We start from the raw sequence: 18,970 nt of genomic DNA on the forward strand, positions 1-18,970 counted from the left end.
TAAAATGTATGTGATCAGTGCAGAGGTTCTGTGGGTTTATTAGAGAGATGCATGAAAACAGAATACATCAACACTCACCCATAAGCAGGGTCTCGAAATTCCATTTCACTGAAAAGGGGGGGAAATGTAGAGTGTAAATGTGTTGGACAATATGTGCACAATGAATATTGAAAACACTGAAATTTGTTGCAATAGGACAAGACAGGCCGAAGTCATGACAACTAAACTAAACATACTTCAGTGTAGATAACTCACGAGCCAAGCACCCAGAGCTTTGCTGTTTCCTGCCTCATGAGTAAGGTATGAGCTAGAAAACCATTTTATTCATATTGTGTGACAGTTACAAGTTAATATTAGCTAGTCAGTGTCTCCTATACATACAGCTAATGCGAGGGCCACCACAGCAAGTCAGCCTCCTCCTTCCCTCAGATAAAATGCCTTAAAATGATTTCCAGAGATAAGCAGTCCCCTCATGCAGTTGCAATTCGCAATCTATAGTCAGTGTCTCTATCCCTCTCTCTCTCAGATAGATCTCAGGATGAGAGTTGCAGGGAAAGAGAGGACCAGGGGTAGCAGCTAAGCATAATAAGCTACAGCAAGCCAGCCAAGGTATACAACTGGGAAGATTTTCTTCCTTGGATAAATGATAATAAATGTTTATCTAAAAACAGAAATGGTTGAGATGGTCATGGTGGTCATTTTATAATATCGAGGAATCCTGTTCTGGGGAGCAATTCTGATTAAGAAGACAGTAGCCGTTACTTGGTTCGTTGAATCTAGGATTCAGAGAGTGCTGCACCAGCAGCAGATGAGAGGGACAACAAGTGAATGTGTGCCAGGGAGAGACAAACCAGGTGAGACAGAGAGATGAACCAGGTGAGACAGAGAGAGATGAACCAGGTGAGACACAGAGAGAGAGATGCACCAGGTGAGACAGAGAGAGAGATGAACCAGGTGAGACAGAGAGAGGGTTCCATCCTGGCTCCCATACTCTTCTCTATTTACATGCTCCCCCTGGCCGAAATCATCCAGAAACACAACATTTCATATAACTTTTATGCCGATGACTCCCAAATCTACCTTCCCCTCAACCCCTCTGACACAGCTAACCTAGACTCTCTTAAAAACTGTCTTAGGGACATAAAAAGCTGGATGGCCCTCAACTTCCTACAGCTAAATGAAAATAAAACGGAGATCATTTTGTTTGGCCCCCCCTTCTTCCACCAAAACACTAACAGCTTAGGACAACTCTCCACCCACCTCAAACCCCACGTCAAGAGCCTGGGTGTAATCTTTGACCCAGAGCTCAAATTCGACCAGCAGGTAAATGCCGTAGTCAAGTCATGCTTCTTCCAACTCCGCAACATCACTCAAATAAAAACAATCCTTTCACCCGTCGACCTGGAAACAGTAGTCAATGCATTCATCACTTCACGCCTTGACTACTGCAATGCCCTCTACACCGGCATCAGTCAGGCAGCCATGTCCTGCCTTAAAATGGTACAACACTCGGCAGCTAGTTTCCTTACCGGCACCAGAAAGAGAGAGCACATCACACCAGTCCTAGCCTCCCTACACTGGCTACCAGTCCCAATAGACTTCAAAATCATCCTCCTCACCTTTAAGGCACTATCGGGTGCAGCACCCCTATACATCACCGAGCTCATCACCCTCTACGCAGCACCCAGGTCACTAAGATCCTCCAACTAGGCTCGGCTGGTCCCCCCCCGCACCAGACTCAAAAAGAGAGGCGATCGCTCCTTCAAGGCCGTGGCCCCCAAACTGTGGAACCAGCTTCCCCTGGAGATCCGATCTGCCCCCTCGCTGGAGTCATTTAAGGCCTGTCTAAAAACCCACGTTTATTCCCTAGCCTTTTAATAATTAACCCTGATTCTCCCACACCCTAACTCACACACTGCCATGCAATTTTATCCTGCCCCCTCCATCTTGTATCTCTTCTTGTGCTCCTCTGTCCCCTGTGTGCTATACTGTACTTTGTGCTCCCCTATCCGCTTGTTGGCCTACTGTTGTCCTATTTTCTGAATGTACTGTCCTGTCCTGTTGTGCCTTTTTGTATTTGTGTATTTTATATTAGGACCAGGGTTTCTGTTGTCCGGTAATTAGTTTTTTGAAGTCCGACATACCGTAATTCCTCTAATAGTAACCGGGTCTCAAATACAAGCCGGGTCTCTATTAATGGCCGGGTGCGCTCTTGAGCTAAGCAATTATAAGCCGGCCTCCTAATACAAGCCGGGTTACTAATATACTGAGCTGCATACTGAGCTAGTTACTTGATTTCACTTTGAAAACGTTGAAATGACCAGTGACCACCTGTAATTGGACTGTTTACTATTTCATACAGTACTTGGGTTCAATAAATGAACCCAGTACATTTTACTGGGTTCAAACTGACACAAAATGTTGATTTATTCATTATGATCCGTTTGAAAATTTGAAATATAGGCCTCCCTCTTATACAGGCCTCCTCCTAATACAAGCCTGGTACCCGCTACAGTTGAAACAAATACAAGCCGGGGTTACTATTAGAGGAATTACGGTATTTAAATATCTCCGGTCATAATGTCCTGTGAAAAGAATTCCCTCGCGACCTGTGGTTTGCTGATGAGAATGGCGGGGCGGGAGCTTGATGCTGGATTAGCGAGAAGCATGCAACTGCAGAGCCGCAGATCTCACAGATGTGCCCGCACAGTGCAATACTCCAATTCAGCCATTGGGTGGGTGGCGCTGCTGAGCGGTCCTCAGACCGGACCTGAGAGCGCCGCTGGCTCTGCGGCTCTGCAGTTGCATACTATTGGGATTCGTTTATCGCTTCGTTGGAAGGCGGAGATAAGTCATTGGTTTCAGAGATCACTCAACGTTTAGATTTCAGTGAACCCCATGATAATGTTGCCGTCTCTCTCTGCCAAATTTCTCAGTTCTTCGCTTGATATAATTAATACAAATGTCCAATATAACGGAATTCGTTAGCTCATAAAAATGTGATTATAACAGACTGCTGTTTAATGTCGGGCCGACTGCCCACAGACAGCTATTTGATTTCAAGTCAGCAGCACGGAGTCTCGAGGGACTTATTTTATTTGGAATATAATGACTGTATACGCAAAAGTAGCCTAGTTTTAAGTTAAAATATTATAAATCTACATGCCTTGAGGATGTCATTCTTTATATAGCCTGCCTATCAATTGTTTTTAAGCTCAATAAACTGACCGAAATTTCTCACATTTGTCCGGGAGATTGAAATCTTCCAGAACACGGAGACCGGCACCAATATTTTCTAACGGAAACCCTGATTAGGACATTGATTTTATGCTTTGATTGTACAGCACTTTGGTTGGCTCTTGAGCTTTTAAACATGCTTTATAAATAAATGACTTGACTTGACTTGAGAGATGAACCAGGTGAGACACAGAGAGATGAACCAGGTGAGACACAGAGAGATGAACCAGGTGAGACACAGAGAGAGATGCACCAGGTGAGACACAGAGAGATGCACCAGGTGAGACACAGAGAGAGATGAACCAGGTGAGACACAGATGAACCAGGTGAGACACAAGAGAGATGCACCAGGTGAGACACGAGAGATGCACCAGGTGAGACACAGAGAGATGCACCAGGTGAGACACAGAGAGATGCACCAGGTGAGACACAGAGAGATGCACCAGGTGAGACACAGAGAGATGCACCAGGTGAGACACAGAGAGATGTACCAGGTGAGACACAGAGATGAACCAGGTGAAACACAGAGAGATGAACCAGGTGAGACACAGAGAGATGAACCAGGTGAGACAGAGAGATGAACCAGGTGAGACACAGAGAGATGAACCAGGTGAGACACAGATGAACCAGGTGAGACACAGATGAACCAGGTGAGACAGAGAGATGAACCAGGTGAGAGACAGAGAGATGCACCAGGTGAGACACAGAGATGTACCAGGTGAGACACAGAGAGATGAACCAGGTGAGACACAGAGAGATGAACCAGGTGAGACAGAGAGAGAGATGCACCAGGTGAAACAGAGATAAGAAGCTGGTGGGAGTGTGCCAGCAGAGAGAGGAGACATTTTTTTTTCTTCACACATTCCTCACAGGTGTCAGGCTCTGCATTCACTTCCATTCACTTTGGGGACCTACTCTAAATATCAAACTATTTATCATACTGCTAGTGAGTTCGGTCTTACTCTCTGATATCTCTGGTGATGCGGTAGCTGCGCTCTCTTAAGAAGTCGTTCTCCTTGTCAAAGTCTCTCTCATCCTCTCCGATGGTAACGTTGAAGCGTTTCTCCTCAAAGTCGGGTTCCTGTTCTTTACGAATGGTGGCCTTCTTCAGCACCTAGAGGGATGGGACCATAGTGTTAAAGGGGGTTAATGTTATGTATCTTTTCAAAAAAATTATTCAACGTCCTTGAATCTGTGGACTGTGTTTGTTAACACAATGGGGACCGGCCACGTATATATACGGGTTTCGGTGCCATGCGTTGTGGACCAGAGGCACGTATATAGCCGTGGCAAGTTGTTATTGTTTTATTCCATATTAATAACCGGGTCAAGATCCCCGACCGACTCTGCAGATCTACCCTCGTCTGTGGAATCGAGAACATGCAATACCGGCCAGATCCTCTTAGGGGCGCCATCGCTCCACTGCAGTATGCCCTGTGAGCGAATGTAAAACGTTTAATTTTTTTTCCAATGGAGTATCATTGTAGCCGGATCCTGAACCAGCAAAATGTACTGTGGATCACGTTTCGAATCGCAGATTTCACCATGGAATAATGGGCTTTATCATCAGCCAATGGACATATCGATCTACCAGATGCCGATCGATAACGGGGAAATGCCCGGGGGTATCCCACGGGCTCACGGTAAGACCTTTTTCACCTAAATTACAGCCGGATCAGACCTTGCTGTGAGACGCAAGCAATCGATCAGTGAATGTGGCTAGTTACACGGACACTGTATTGGTAATCAATAATACTAAACGACGTCCCCCGCCCCCCCCCCCTTTCATGCATACATGCCCTAGGACAGCCCGGATCATATGCAGTTTGAGTTATTTCATTAGCATATATAAAACGGAAATGCTGTTGAATATAACGTTACTAGCCATTAGCTCCATAACTAGCTTTCCAGAAAATATATGAGACAAAATCTGCGATAAAGCTTATATTCACAGGGGAGCTCCAGTAGCTCACCGCATATCTCGGCGCTATTTTCTGCGTCAGGGAAAACCGTGCTGCGTCACGGATCTGGTGGACTCCGAGTTCGATTCCCGGACCCGCCGTCATTTTCCAGAATGTCTTCCCCTGCTCTATATCCCGTTTCACCCTGTATCTGTCGGTCATGCTTGACCAGAAAAGCGATAAACGCTAAAAAATAAAGTTTAAAAAAAAAAGCTTATATTCACGGCGCTATGAAATGACAACCTACCGATGCATTTTTTTTCTTTAAGCCATTTTGAAGGGACGGTTTATGAACTCAATTGACAATGAGAATGGACAGATAGCAACACTATAAAGCATAGATATAGTTGTACAAAAACCCACACATTTGTTTACATTCCCCGGTCCTCTAGCAACTAATTAGACTAAGTCCAGTGGTCGCCAAAGTGTTAAAAGGGGCACTTGATCAAAAAAACAAGGCTGATTTATTTTGTCTCACACATCCAAAAGCTCTATAGAGTTTTGCACAATTAATTTTGTTTTCTGCCAATACAAATATTTGTTATATCAGAGAACAAATGAATTCACACAATTGAACTGAACGCTATTGAAGAATGGTGACTATAGTAATAAGTATTTCTTAACATGAGTTAACACGATTAGTGCAAGCAAATCATGTAATTAATGTGTTCAAATAGATTAATCGATTGCGCTAGTAATAATACAATAGGGCTGCAGCTATCAATTATTTTAGTAATTAAATATTTTACAGATTATTCCATCGATTAATTGGAAGAAATACTTTTGCTTTATTAAAGAGAAAAGAAGACCGGTCTCTTAAAATGTCAGCTACTTACTAGTGTACATATCGATTCTGAATATTTAAAACGGTTTCAATACTCATTTCCCGCAATATCGATATTTAATTATTCATAAAAAATAAAAATAAATAATAGTAATAGTACAGTAGTCCACACACACACATGTGCATTCAGTTAACACTTTCTTCGCCAGGCTTATGTACATCATTATACCCCTCTCTGCCAGCTCTATTTGTCTATGGAGAAGTTCCCCTTCTTTGCAGAGCTATAACTTTTTAAATTGTATTGCTAAATTGACATTACTATGGCCCATTCAACGTCAATTATCTATCGTTCAGGACGTAGGAACGTTATACTTTTTCATTCACAAATTCATACTAAAATACGGTCTAAAGTAAAAGTATGTTTTTATCGTTTTCTGCAGCTTTCTCCAGAACGTGATTTATAGCCCTAAATGCATTATATTGATGATCAAATACAGTTTGATAGCGATCTGCGCGAGATAAAAAATTTCAAATGGACGTGCTTCTAGAAGTTACTACTTATCATCTGATGTTGACTGGATGGGGGGGGGGGGTCGTTTATAATTCCGTGGCCAACGTTAGATGATTCATCTAGTGTGGGTGATATGATCATTAGAGCAGTTAGTATCGAACACGTTAAAAAAACGCTGAATCTTACCGTAGCTTCCTCGTAGCGTTGGGCGATTAGCGTGGAGCAGAAATATTCCTATTATGGGATGTTAAAATATGCGATCCATCTCCAGGTTGTATAATAGTATATACGTCCAAATCATGTTGTTTATCGAGTTATTAGTAACGGATTGCTATCCATTGTGTCTAGCTCGAGTCCTGGGATTATTAGCGAGTGATCGGACCGAATTGGAATGAGCACGAGCTTCCGTTTCCGGTTTCCGGTTTGGGCGATCCGCCGATCGGCCACTAGATGGCGCTCTTGAACCGTTGGAGAATTGAGAGGGGATCAACAGTAGATCTCAAGTCTCCGGGGGAGAAATATAATTGCGATCACAGATTTTTGAAATATTGATATCAATGACGTGTTACGGCGTCATTGGCAGAATTAGCATGGCAGAGAATGACGTGGTAACACGTCATTGGCGAATAAAGGGTTAATAATAATAATAATGCAGGACCTCTTTAGGGGGTCTTTAACACTTTGATAGGCACTCGCGGCTAATCTCGTGTTTACGATAGTTACGTTGAAAGCCACTCACAAGATTTCTCAGATTTTTTTATTTTTAGCGATCTGAAATCATATTGCATCACGCGAGCCTACCCTAGCCTACCCAAGGGCCGCCGGCGATCAGATGTGAAAAAAGCGCCACCTATCGTCTCCCAGATGGTAAATCACCCTTTTGGAATGGACTCAATGAAAATGGATGGGGGGAAAAAAATATTCCAGTCCACATTTCACTTCTCACCCATGCAGCCGGAGTACCAGAGTTCTACTGTATACACGTTAGATCTATACACTTATCGATTTTTTTCGAATGGTGATCAGGAATTGGAATATACCAGTTGGATACCATCTGATGTCAGGTAAGGAATCTATGTTATCACTGTTAGGATAATAAGACTCGTTTTCATGAAGATATAAGCGTTTCCACTATATACAGCTGTTTCACTGTAAAATCCATGAGGAAATGGAAGCAGCTATTATCAGTGCGCGCCTCGAACGTGCGTGCGTGCACGTATACTATTGATCATCTAGCGTTTATTTGAAAACGATTCATAAATAGGCCGACAAATATCAACGTTCTGGAATATTCCAGTAAAAGGCGATTATCACAGAATGGGCTGTTTTTCACCTCAAAACGGGTGCTTTTCAAAATGCTCTCAAACGGAAATGAAGCGATAAAAAACCAATCTGCCTTGACAACACTGACTGGAAAATGATTCTTTGATAAGCGACGGGCAGATTAGACACAGCCATAATTTAAAACATAGATTAGGCGATATTAACGTTAACATTGGCGTTGATGGTGGCATTCAAGCACTAAGTCGTGCGCCCCCTGGTGGCACTGAAAGTGTTAATCGGCATGCAACAAACTGGACATGCAATTGGAGCGGGGCACACACACACAGGATACACACACACACACATTGTCTTTTTCTCAATCGCCGATGCAATAGAGTCTCTGCGCCTAACCCATCCGGTCGTCCTTCCCCCCCATGGGCAGCCGGGAGCAGATAGGGCGTCAACGTGAGCCGCGCCCCGGGGACCAATCCAAGTGCTCCTGTCAGTCTTCGTCAAGGATGCCACAGCGTTAGCCATCTGTTGTGCATGTTTTTCCATTGGGTTTATCTTATCGGGAGGGGGAACCCTTGCGAGCACGGGGAGAACATGCAAACTCCACACAGAAAGGCCTGGGAGATACCCCACCTGGGTACCTGGCATCATGGAAACCTGGTCCCCAAGCGGGAATCGAACCCTGGACCTTTTTGCTGTGAGGCGATAGCCGACAGTGTTAACCACTACACCACCGTGGGCAGATGTGTGCGTGTGCAAGTGTGTGTGTCAAGCTCTCAGAGCAAAGCAAGAACAGGCAAGAAAGCACAGCTACTTACTTTGGTAGGGAAGTACGAAGTAGCCAGGGACATAAACAAGTAGGGATGCACGATAAATATCGGGTCGATAACTATCGGGCCGATATGAGCAATTATGACGTCATCCCGATAAAATTATTGATAGCTCCTATAATATATAATATATTTTTTGGTTAAAAAAATGCGGTGTGGGTGGATTGGGATGAAGGGCGTTTGTTTTTACTGTAGGCTCCTCCCGTTTTGCTAGTACTGTGGTACGACTAATAGCGTGTGGTTTAGGAAGAGGGAGTTTTTCACAAATCGAGCGCTCCCTTTCTCATGCCTGGCTGTGACGTAGTCACGTAACTTTCAGAAGCAGCGCGGATAGTAAACAAACATGGCGTCAGTAGTGTGGGACTTTTTCAAAGTTTCAGAGGAAAACAGTTTGCTTGCTATTTGTAACAAATGCAATGCAGAAGTTCCACGAGGAGGGAAAAGGCAACAAGCTATAACACATCCAACATAATAAGTCACCTGCAACATCACCACCGCTACGATGGTGTGTTAAAAGCCTACGACGACGCGCAAAGCTGCTGCAAATCCAAAGCCAGCTGCAAAGGAACCGACAGGGCTTGTACCTATTGACGAGGCGTTTGCTGTCCTATAAATGCCAAGTACCGGTAATAGTTGTTTCATGGACCAAGACCACAACAGTCTCCTCTCCTATAGCGTCAAATGTTTTATCTGCTGACAAAGCACAATACCTGTTGGTTTTTAGTTCACTCATTATTCAGGGAAACACATTGATAATGACATTGACGGATTGTGAATTTTGTGATTGACTCAAATTATATTTATTTGGAAAAATAAATATACCGTAGTCACTTTATTTGAAGAGTCAAAACTGTTGTCTTGGCATTGTTTTGTTCATAGTAGTAACGCTCATGTCATGATACATCTGGTTAGGTCAAAACTACAGGAATATACATTAAAGAAAAAAATTATAATACAATAAATATATATATATTATCGGTTATCGGTATCGGTATCGACCTTGAGGAGCAGAAAGTTATCGATATCGGGGTCAAAAAATCAATATCGTGCACCCCTATAAACAAGCATATCTGTTTCTGTGTCTCGAATCGCGTCTACCTCACGTGTCCAGAGCGAAAGCATGTTGTGTGATATTAATAATCATCCATGTGAAACGCAGTGCTCTGTATATAGTTATGTGGACTAAACAAAGCTTTGACGCAAATAATTCCTATCTATGATATTTAGTAATTTAGTTTCGAGGAATCGTTTCAGGCCTATAATACAAGGACAATTATAGACCAGTATAACTAATAGGCAGAGGTAACAGTGCTTCAACAAGGTCCATAGAGATATCCATATTATAAGGATATGCAAAAAAATATTACATCACAAACATTGTTATTACATACATATCTGTACTACATATCTGAATCTTAAGGTCTCACACTCAAGTGTAAATCACTTGAAATGCTGAGACAGCAGTATGTAGTCGGCCAAATTAAACAAACCTGAAACCAAAACAACTTTTCTACTCAAAAGCGGTTTTGTTTATTTTGTTCCACTACCCCTAGCATAACGTACACTAGGGGTGGGAATATCTAGCAACCTCACAATTCGCTTACGATTCAGAAGGGTACGATTCAATGATAAAACAATTATAATTTTGATGGATCTTCTTTTGTGATAAATTGTTTTATTACATTATTTTATTATTATTGTTTATGTATATTAGCTGAAAAGATGAAGAACACTGATTTAGTCTATTATCAATCTATTTGTTAATTATAGGTGGCTCTCACTCCAGTGTAATGAAAGAGTTGTGGGCAGTCTGGTAACTTTGCTCTGGAGGTCCTTCCCTCTGTGTAGACCTAGTAGTGGAGTCTATAGTGGACGTGTTGGATAATTCTGTTTTGTGTCTGTACTGACTATAGCCCTTTTCACGTAGACTTTGCAGCATTATACAGCGATGTGTGTGTGGTCAGACAGAATGTTGTGTTCCTGAGTCAGATAGATGGAGACGCAGCGTGGATAGAATAGAAACAGCATGGATAGAATAGATGCAGCGCAGAACGACCTTGCTGATGTGGTGCATGTGTACCTCTTTGGCGTGCCTCAGTCCCCTCTCCCAGGCGCTCTCCACAGGGGGCTCCACAGGAGGAGGTGGTGGAGGGAGCTCTTCAACAGCAGTCTAAGATGTGGATAGGCAATGTATAATTCATTAACTACACATTAACCCATGCAGGACTTGCAGTCTGACTACCTAGAGTTGGCATGCTAATTATTTTCTATTATTGTAATAATTGTTATTATAAATGTGTTGCTTTATATTTTATAAGTGGCTTTTGAATTAATTCTAATTGTGAGCATGACTGTGTCCTTCACCTACTCAGGGGTTACTGAGCATGACTGTGTCCATCACCTACCCAGGGGTTATTGGGCATGAGTGTGTCTGTCACCTACCCAGGGGTTACTGAGCATGAGTGTGTGTCACCTACCCAGGGGTTATTGGGCATGAGTGTGTCTGTCACCTACCCAGGGGTTATTGGGCATGAGTGGGTGTGGTGCTCCGGGCGGGGCTCCGTTAGGTGAGAAGGGGTCTGGCTTGGTGATGAGGGAGTAGTTGCCAGGGTGAATGAATCTACAGTGCATGCCCCACGAGCACATCCCTGGGGAGACAATGAAAAAGCATGAATATTAAAATTTCGATTAATTGCCCAGCCCTAGCGTCGTGGCTCGCAAAAACATGTGCAAATACATTATCATTAGGGCTGTCAGTTTATCGTGTTAATTAGATTAATTAATTACACAGCAAATTATCACGTTATGAAAATTAACTCAAAATGTATTAAAATATAAAAAAAAAATATGAATTTATTATTATAAAAAAAAAATTGTCTCATTCTCATAATAACGTAGAATAAACATTTACAAACTTCTTTTTTTTAATGGTCCATTTGCATGTTCTTGGTATCCGATTCTAGGGACATCTATGGATCTCAGGGAATGTATTCCCAGTGTCAGAAATACTGTGTCTGTTACTAGGCTTGAGTAAATTGTAATGAACCAAATGAGAATATCAATTCAATTCTTTTTTATTTTTTATTTTTGACTGAATAACACCATGCTAAAATTGACCAGACCTGACAAATCTAAGCAAATGAATAAAGGGAAGATGATTAAATGAAGGTTTTGTAGATAGATACAGTACTGAATTCTGCCATCCGGACACATGCTATTTGAAATATGATTATAGAATATAAAATATCAGGCTTAAAATAGTTATGCGATTAAAATGTGATTAATTAGATTAATTAATTACGAATCATGTAATTAATTAGATTTAAAAAAATGTATCGCCTGACAGCACTAATTATGTTTATAATATTTGGTATAGATGCTTTTCTCTTGTGATATAATCTATATTTTCAAGTGTAAAGCCCACCTCCAAAACCTCAAGTTAAACAGTCTGAGAAGAGGAAATTAAATAAATTATTTGGTGTCAAAAGTTCACCATTCCATTACCAACAAACCAAATATAGTTGACCTGGTTGACACACTCGATTTTTTTCCACTCGGGAGGTAATTACATGATCTCACCAGTGAAGTTCCCTTCAGTATTTTTTAGAATGTATTGGAATGCAGGTGAAGAGACAGGGTTCCCCTAGGCCTAAATACTGGAAATAATCTCGGTTACTATGTCTACACGCAACCACTGAAACCGGGATTCGCCCAAAACTTCACCCTGGACTCCCGTTTTAAATGATCACGGTTGCAGTGTTCCAAAAACCCAGTTGCATGTGGACGAACAATGCAATCGCGAACATTAAACCACGGTTACATAAAACCCTGCGTTCATGTGGACTGGGCCTAGACGGAAGAGTTCACACCGACACAATTGGAACAGCGGTGTTAGGTTAAAAAGGAATGCAAACAACGTGGCATCCCTGGGGCGGTTTAACATGTTTGCATAGGATGGAAAATAAGTGTTTAGGGACGGTCCCTGGATACTGGATAGCAGATGAAAAATGGCTGAATTCAACCACATTTCTTGGGGGGGGGGGGGTTCCAGTTCGGGACACTTACAATTTATTTTTAGATGGTTGTGAAGAAAATTTATGAATGACATATTTGATTGACAGAAGTCTCAATACAGGGACTAACACTAGACAACAGATTCACATGACTTTTTAAACTGCTGCATTTTGTGACTTAAAATATTTGTTTACGTTCATAATGTTTGTAAATGGAATTTTGTGGAATGGAATTAAAACATCTATATCTATATAGTAAAAAAATATGTTAATTTAAAATAATATCGATTGATATCGGTATCGGAAATTAAGAGTTGGACAATATCGGTATAGGTAAAAAAGCCAATATCGAGCATCCCTAAAAGAAACTGATGAGTTATATTCATTAGAAAGTGTATTTAGTTGGGGTGGGGCTTCTCCCTGGGCCGGGGCTGGAAAGTTGATTTAATAAAAAAAAATAAAAACGACTCATTTAACACTTTAATCGCCAAGGACGCCTTAACTCGTCATTCCTCGCCATGCTAATTCTGCCAATGACTAACACGTCATTGAGATCAATATTTCAAAAATCTGTGATCGCAATCATATTTCTCCCGCGGAGACTTGCGATCTACTGTTGATCCCCTCTCAACTCTCCAACGGTTCAAGAGCGCCATCTGGTGGCCGATCGGCGGATCGCCCAAACTGGAAACCGGAAACTGGTGCTCATCCAAATTCGGTCCGATCACTCGCTATAGGTCCCGGGACTCGAGCTCGACACAATGGATAGCGATCTGTTACCAATAACTCGATAAACAACATGATTTGGACGTATATACTATTATACAACCTGGAGATGGATCACATATAGGAATATTTTTGCTCCACGCTCATCGCCCAACGGCCCAAGGAGACTGGGGTAAGTTTCAGCATTTATTTTTACTGTGTTCGATACAAACTGCTCTAATGATCATATCACCTACACTACATGAATCATCTAACGTTGGCCACGGAATTATAAACGACCCCCCCCCCCCCATCCGGTCAACATCAGATGATAAGTAGTAACTTCTAGAAGCGCGTCCATTTGAAATTTTTTATCTGGCGCCGATCGCTATCAAACTGTATTTGATCATCAATATACTGCATTTAGGGCTATAAATCACGTTGTGCAGAATGCTGCAGAAAACGATAAAAACATATTTATACTTTAGACCGTAATTTAGTATGAATATGTATAACGTTCCTACATCCTGAACGATAGATAATTGACGTTGAATGGGCCATAGTAATGTCAATTTAGCAATACAATTAAAAAAGTTATAGAATCCCAAAAACAGGCTTCGGGGACAGCCTTAGTGTGTGTGTGTGCAAAGAAGAAAAAAAACACACACCTACACCTACACACACACACTGAGGGGAGGGGTTGTGGGACAGCATGGAGAGCACAGGTGATGAGAGATACAACAGAGAGTAGAGCTGTGAATCTTCACTGGCCTCAACAATTGCAGGAACGGTTTGGGAGAGGAAGGGGTTTTAGGTTGCGTGAATGAATGAATTAATGAAAACTTTATTCAACAGATTGCAGAATGGGTACAATACAGTATGGCTCAAAACACACAATTGTTAAGGGGATGCATACCAGAGAAAGACTTTCGTCTTGTTTACATCAGGGTCCCCCATTTTCAATTCATAGTGACATTTATGACATACACAACATACATGACATCATGACGTTTATGGCATAGGGACATACAGGTATGTAGTACTGTTACATTTGTGACATATACGATATGCAAATATACAGTACTGTTACCCATAGATCCTGACAGAGAGTATACATATGATGGGGAGGAGACTGTACATTAGGAGGCGTGTTGTGAGTTCCAAAAATGTTTACGGTACTTAAAGTTTAAAGCTCAATATATCAAAACGTGGCACTTTATAGTGAACAGGAGGTCTATTTGTATTAAAAACAATAGATTGTTTTTCATTTAAATGTCTGGAAGAGCTCAATTAATCTTTTTTAAATTATATTTTCGTTACCTTTTTTGAGTTGATCTAAATGTTACTGATTGTGTTAAATGGGCATATGATATCGTCTCATCGATTGCAGGCACCTGCATCGTATCGTATCATAGTAGATATCGGCAAATATCGTATCGTTGTCCAAAGAATCGATATCGTATCGTGATGAAACTTGTGATTCCCACCCCTAGTTGAGTCCATACACCCAACACCAAATCCCATAATTCCTTACACGTAACGTGTCAGGCTGTGTGAAGTCAACTTGTCAGCATGAAAATGACAGCCAAACATGGCACTGCAACTAAATAACACAAATACAATAGGCACATTTGTGACTGTTACAAATATAACACGTTTTATACTTGTGCTACAAGATTTTGGCCTGTGCTACAAAACTATCAACTTCTGTAGCACCAATGCTATGTGCAAAAAAAGTTAACGTACAGCCCTGCGCCAATGGACATATCGATCTACCAGATGGCGATCAATAACTGGGAAATTCTTTTTGGAATACAACCGGCCACAGGTAAGAGCAATTTGACATCAATTTCAGCTTGATCGGGCCTTGTTCTCATAGCCATCCCCCTGATCAGCGTATTTGGACCATGATACCGATCATATCAGGGCTGTACGCTAAGCTTTTTCACTAGGGGCACACTTGCCCCTAAATGAGAAATTTAGGGGCAAAAAATATTTTTTAGGGGCACATTTTTTAATAACAATTTTACCATTATAGTGAAAAAAGATATGTTCCTCCTGCCTCATTACTGTGGTCCTTTTATTTAACATGTAAGTGCTTTTGTTGTCAGGTTTGTATCTTTTATAATGAACCAACTGAACTTCGTATTACCACAGCTGCAAACATTTCTTCTTTCATTGATAACAGTGTATTAACAGTGTTCATAGTCAGTATCTGCTGCACACTGCAACACAGCTCTAAGACATACACTAAATCATGCTCTCTGTTTCTCTTTCTCCCTCTCTCTTCCACACACACAGTCACACACACACACACACACACAGAGCTCCCTCCCCGGGCCCCTGTCCTGTAAGGTATTGGCTTGTGTTGCTACACGGACACATTTGTATGTTGCACCACGGTACTTCCTGGCTTACAGAGTACAGACTAGTAAACAAACACTCCGTCTCTTATTATATGTGAACTAAAGAGTACAAGGTTTACACAACAGCCCCCACCCCTTGTTTTATTGTATTTGTACCTGTACTACCTGCTGTCAGCTGTTTATCTCTCTCTGTGAGCTTGATTAGCTAGCGTTAGCTCACGTTAGCTCCGCGGCTAACCCTGAACTAAATCAATGACTAGGTTCTAAAGCATTTCGAGTAGTTTTCACTGCACATAGAAGTAGCCAAACAGCGGGAGCATTTCGGGAGCAAAACCCAGGCAATTTCGAGCCCTTGGCTTAAGGAATCAAATAGTCTGCCATTAGCTACATGCTAACGCTAACATGCTAACGTTATAACGGTCGGGAAAACCTGGCAGCGATAAGGGAATTGAAAGTCACAGGCACGCGATTCCAGGTGCCTGTGACTTTCTATGAAGAAATGAGCTATGAAGAAACTTTACTTTTCTTCATAGCTAAATCAGACAGTCTATCAGAGTGAGTGCTCAGCCTTGGATAATTTAGGAGTGAAATGCGAATGCAAGGCTTGATTGAAATCACTACTCGCAAGCCCGCCCCCAAATATTATTTACCAATCGCAACAGCCAATTAAAGGGGCAATTCGCGATAATCTCGTCGCAATGTACAGCCCTGCATATGCATTTTGATTTTTAACTCTAGCTTGTGTAGGGCCGAAACGCCAATCGATTTAACGTTATTAGCTTAGCGCCCTATAACTAGCTTTGCAGGAATTACCCGGCCTAGACCAATCCGATATAACGTTCGTATTCACGACGCTATAAAATGGGAACGTATTGATGAAAAAATTAATCTTTATGGCATATTGAAGGGAAGGTTTATACTGTCAATTGACAATGACAATGGACACATAGCAATAATATAAAATATAGATTTAGCTCTACAAACAACCTCACGCACAGTGAAACGTTGTTATGAGAAGCTGGCCTCATAGAGTGAGATTAGACGGGCCCCATTTGGCCTGAATGTGTTAATACAAGCAGTCAGATACATTTACTTTTATTTAGAAAGTTCTTAAATCAGAATGTCAAAATAAATGTCTTTACTAGTGTTGCATGATACAGATACTAGAAAGGTATCTCGATACCCAGCTGTTAAAAACAGTTGAATACTCTATTAGTATCAGTATTAGTATCAATACTTTTAGAATAGCCTGATGCTGTATTTTCTATGAGTTGAGTGGATGCATGACCAGAGCACTAGCTTTAATAATTGTGCTACATTGTAAAATAACATAAAAGCCAGCAAGATTCAAACTAATTTTATTTTAATAATCGATTATGTTATGTCACTGCATCGATGCAGAATCGTCCACGTCCGCATCGCGATGCATCTTAGAATCGAGACATTTCCACACCCCTAACAGAGAGTGACACTTCTCGGGTCAGAGACAGGTACAAAGAGACAGAATGGTTTAAAATTAGGGCTGTCTTAAATACTTCGAAGCTTCAAAGCTTCGTTCGATGGGCATGGGCTTCGAATATGAAAATAAAATCCGATTATGTAAAAAGAATATATATATGAATATTTCTTTAAACATTTTTTTTTTTTTGTAAAATCAACTGCCTCTCTTTGTTAATTACAACAAGCAATGCTGTTTGTTATTTAAGATGAGGTCGGACTCGGCACTGACAGATTTGTCTTCATTGTGCTGCTTTTATAAAGCCTCAAATGACGGCTTACAATATTTCATGGAAGCAAAGTGTTTAGTTTGTCTAAGATTTAAAAAGGTTTAAACTTTACAGCACTGAGAAAGTTGAACAAAGTGCTGTACAAGTCCCACAACATAAAATAAAATATATATATATATATATATTTTTATTATTATTGTTATTTTTCTTCGAAGCTTCGAATTAAAATCGAATCTCGGCCCCGAAGCTTCGAATTCCAAAAAAATATCTAAGATCAGCCCTATTTAAAATGATGGATTTGTAGTACGCAATGTGTACAGAACTAATGCAACGAACAATGAAAGTAACAAATGCAACGTTACTTTAACTACTAACGGGATGGGATGTGCATTTTGCATGCACAATTCAAAACTCCAAAATATAACGGGCCAGATGTTTGTTCAGCCCACGTACACCACTGAGAAATTACCTCTAATTTAGCATAGCCTCATAGTATGGCGAACGCAAACAAGCCAGAGCTAGAAGAGTACCTACCTATGAAAGTTATGTTGCGTGTCTCCTATCCGTCATGCAGTGCATTCAGGGGCTGTTTTCTTCACAATCTAATATACATTTTCACAATCGAATGTATGTTTTTTTGTTATTAATTTGAATATAGAATATTTGTTGATAGCCCTACTTAACACATTCGGGACGGGCCACGTATATATATCCGTGTTTCGAATCCATGCTTAAGGGACCAACCACGGATATCTCCGTGGCAAGGTTATTTTGGCTTTTATTCCATTTTAATAACCTATTCAAGGTCGCCGAGCTGCACTGCAGATGTACCCTACTCTTTGAATTAGAAAAAGTGCATTACCGGCCAGATCCTCTTAGGGGAGCTATATCGATAATGCAGTGTTCCCTGTAGCAGAAGTTGTCTTTTTTTTCTGGATTTCCAATGTAGTTATCTACTAGGGATGCACCGAATGGGAAATTCTTGGCCGAAACCGATACCGAAAATAGGAAACAGTTGGCCGAAAACCGAAAGCCGAAAGGCCGAAAATGATTCATAGAATAGATTTTTTTACCAATGTTGTTCAGCTACCTGATTATGGAAAAATATATGATTATGGCTAAACTTAACTTAAATAATAAATAATCACTATTATGGGTCTTTTTGTATCACAAACAGTACTGTATTTGCAAATCTGGTATGTCATAAATGTATAGATGTAGCAGTACTGTCTATCTGTATGTCATATATGTCCTGATGAATTGAAAATGGGGGACCCTGATGTAAACAAGACGAAAGTCTTTCTCTGGTCTGCATCCTCTTAATAATTGTGTGTATTGAGCTGTACTGTATTGTACCCATTCTGCAATCTGTTAATAAAGTTTTCAATCACAGACAGACAGACAGACAGACAGACAGACAGACAGACAGACAGAGAGAGGCGGACATCTGTGCTCTACTGAGCGCACCTTTCTAGTCCCCAGATGACTTTGGCACAGTAGACGCACGACAGACAGCGTCAATGTGAGAAACACAATACCTCCCCCTCTCGCTCTGAATAAT

General features: G+C 41.2%; 1 protein-coding gene across 1 annotated transcript in view; it reads right to left on the reverse strand.

Moving 5' to 3' along the window:
• Nucleotides 1–18,970, reverse strand: part of zc3h18 (zinc finger CCCH-type containing 18) — a 250,964-nt gene that overhangs the window by 181,527 nt on the left and 50,467 nt on the right. Inside the window, exons 3-6 of the mRNA XM_084335339.1 lie at nt 11,113–11,246; nt 10,679–10,768; nt 4,200–4,351; nt 79–108 (exon numbers count right to left, since the gene is read on the reverse strand). Coding sequence (XP_084191465.1) covers nt 79–108; nt 4,200–4,351; nt 10,679–10,768; nt 11,113–11,246 — 406 coding nt within the window. The remainder of the gene's footprint in view (nt 1–78; nt 109–4,199; nt 4,352–10,678; nt 10,769–11,112; nt 11,247–18,970) is intronic.

Source organism: Notolepis coatsorum, assembly GCF_963971535.1.
Source record: "Notolepis coatsorum genome assembly, chromosome: 18".
Taxonomy (NCBI): domain Eukaryota; kingdom Metazoa; phylum Chordata; class Actinopteri; order Aulopiformes; family Paralepididae; genus Notolepis; species Notolepis coatsorum.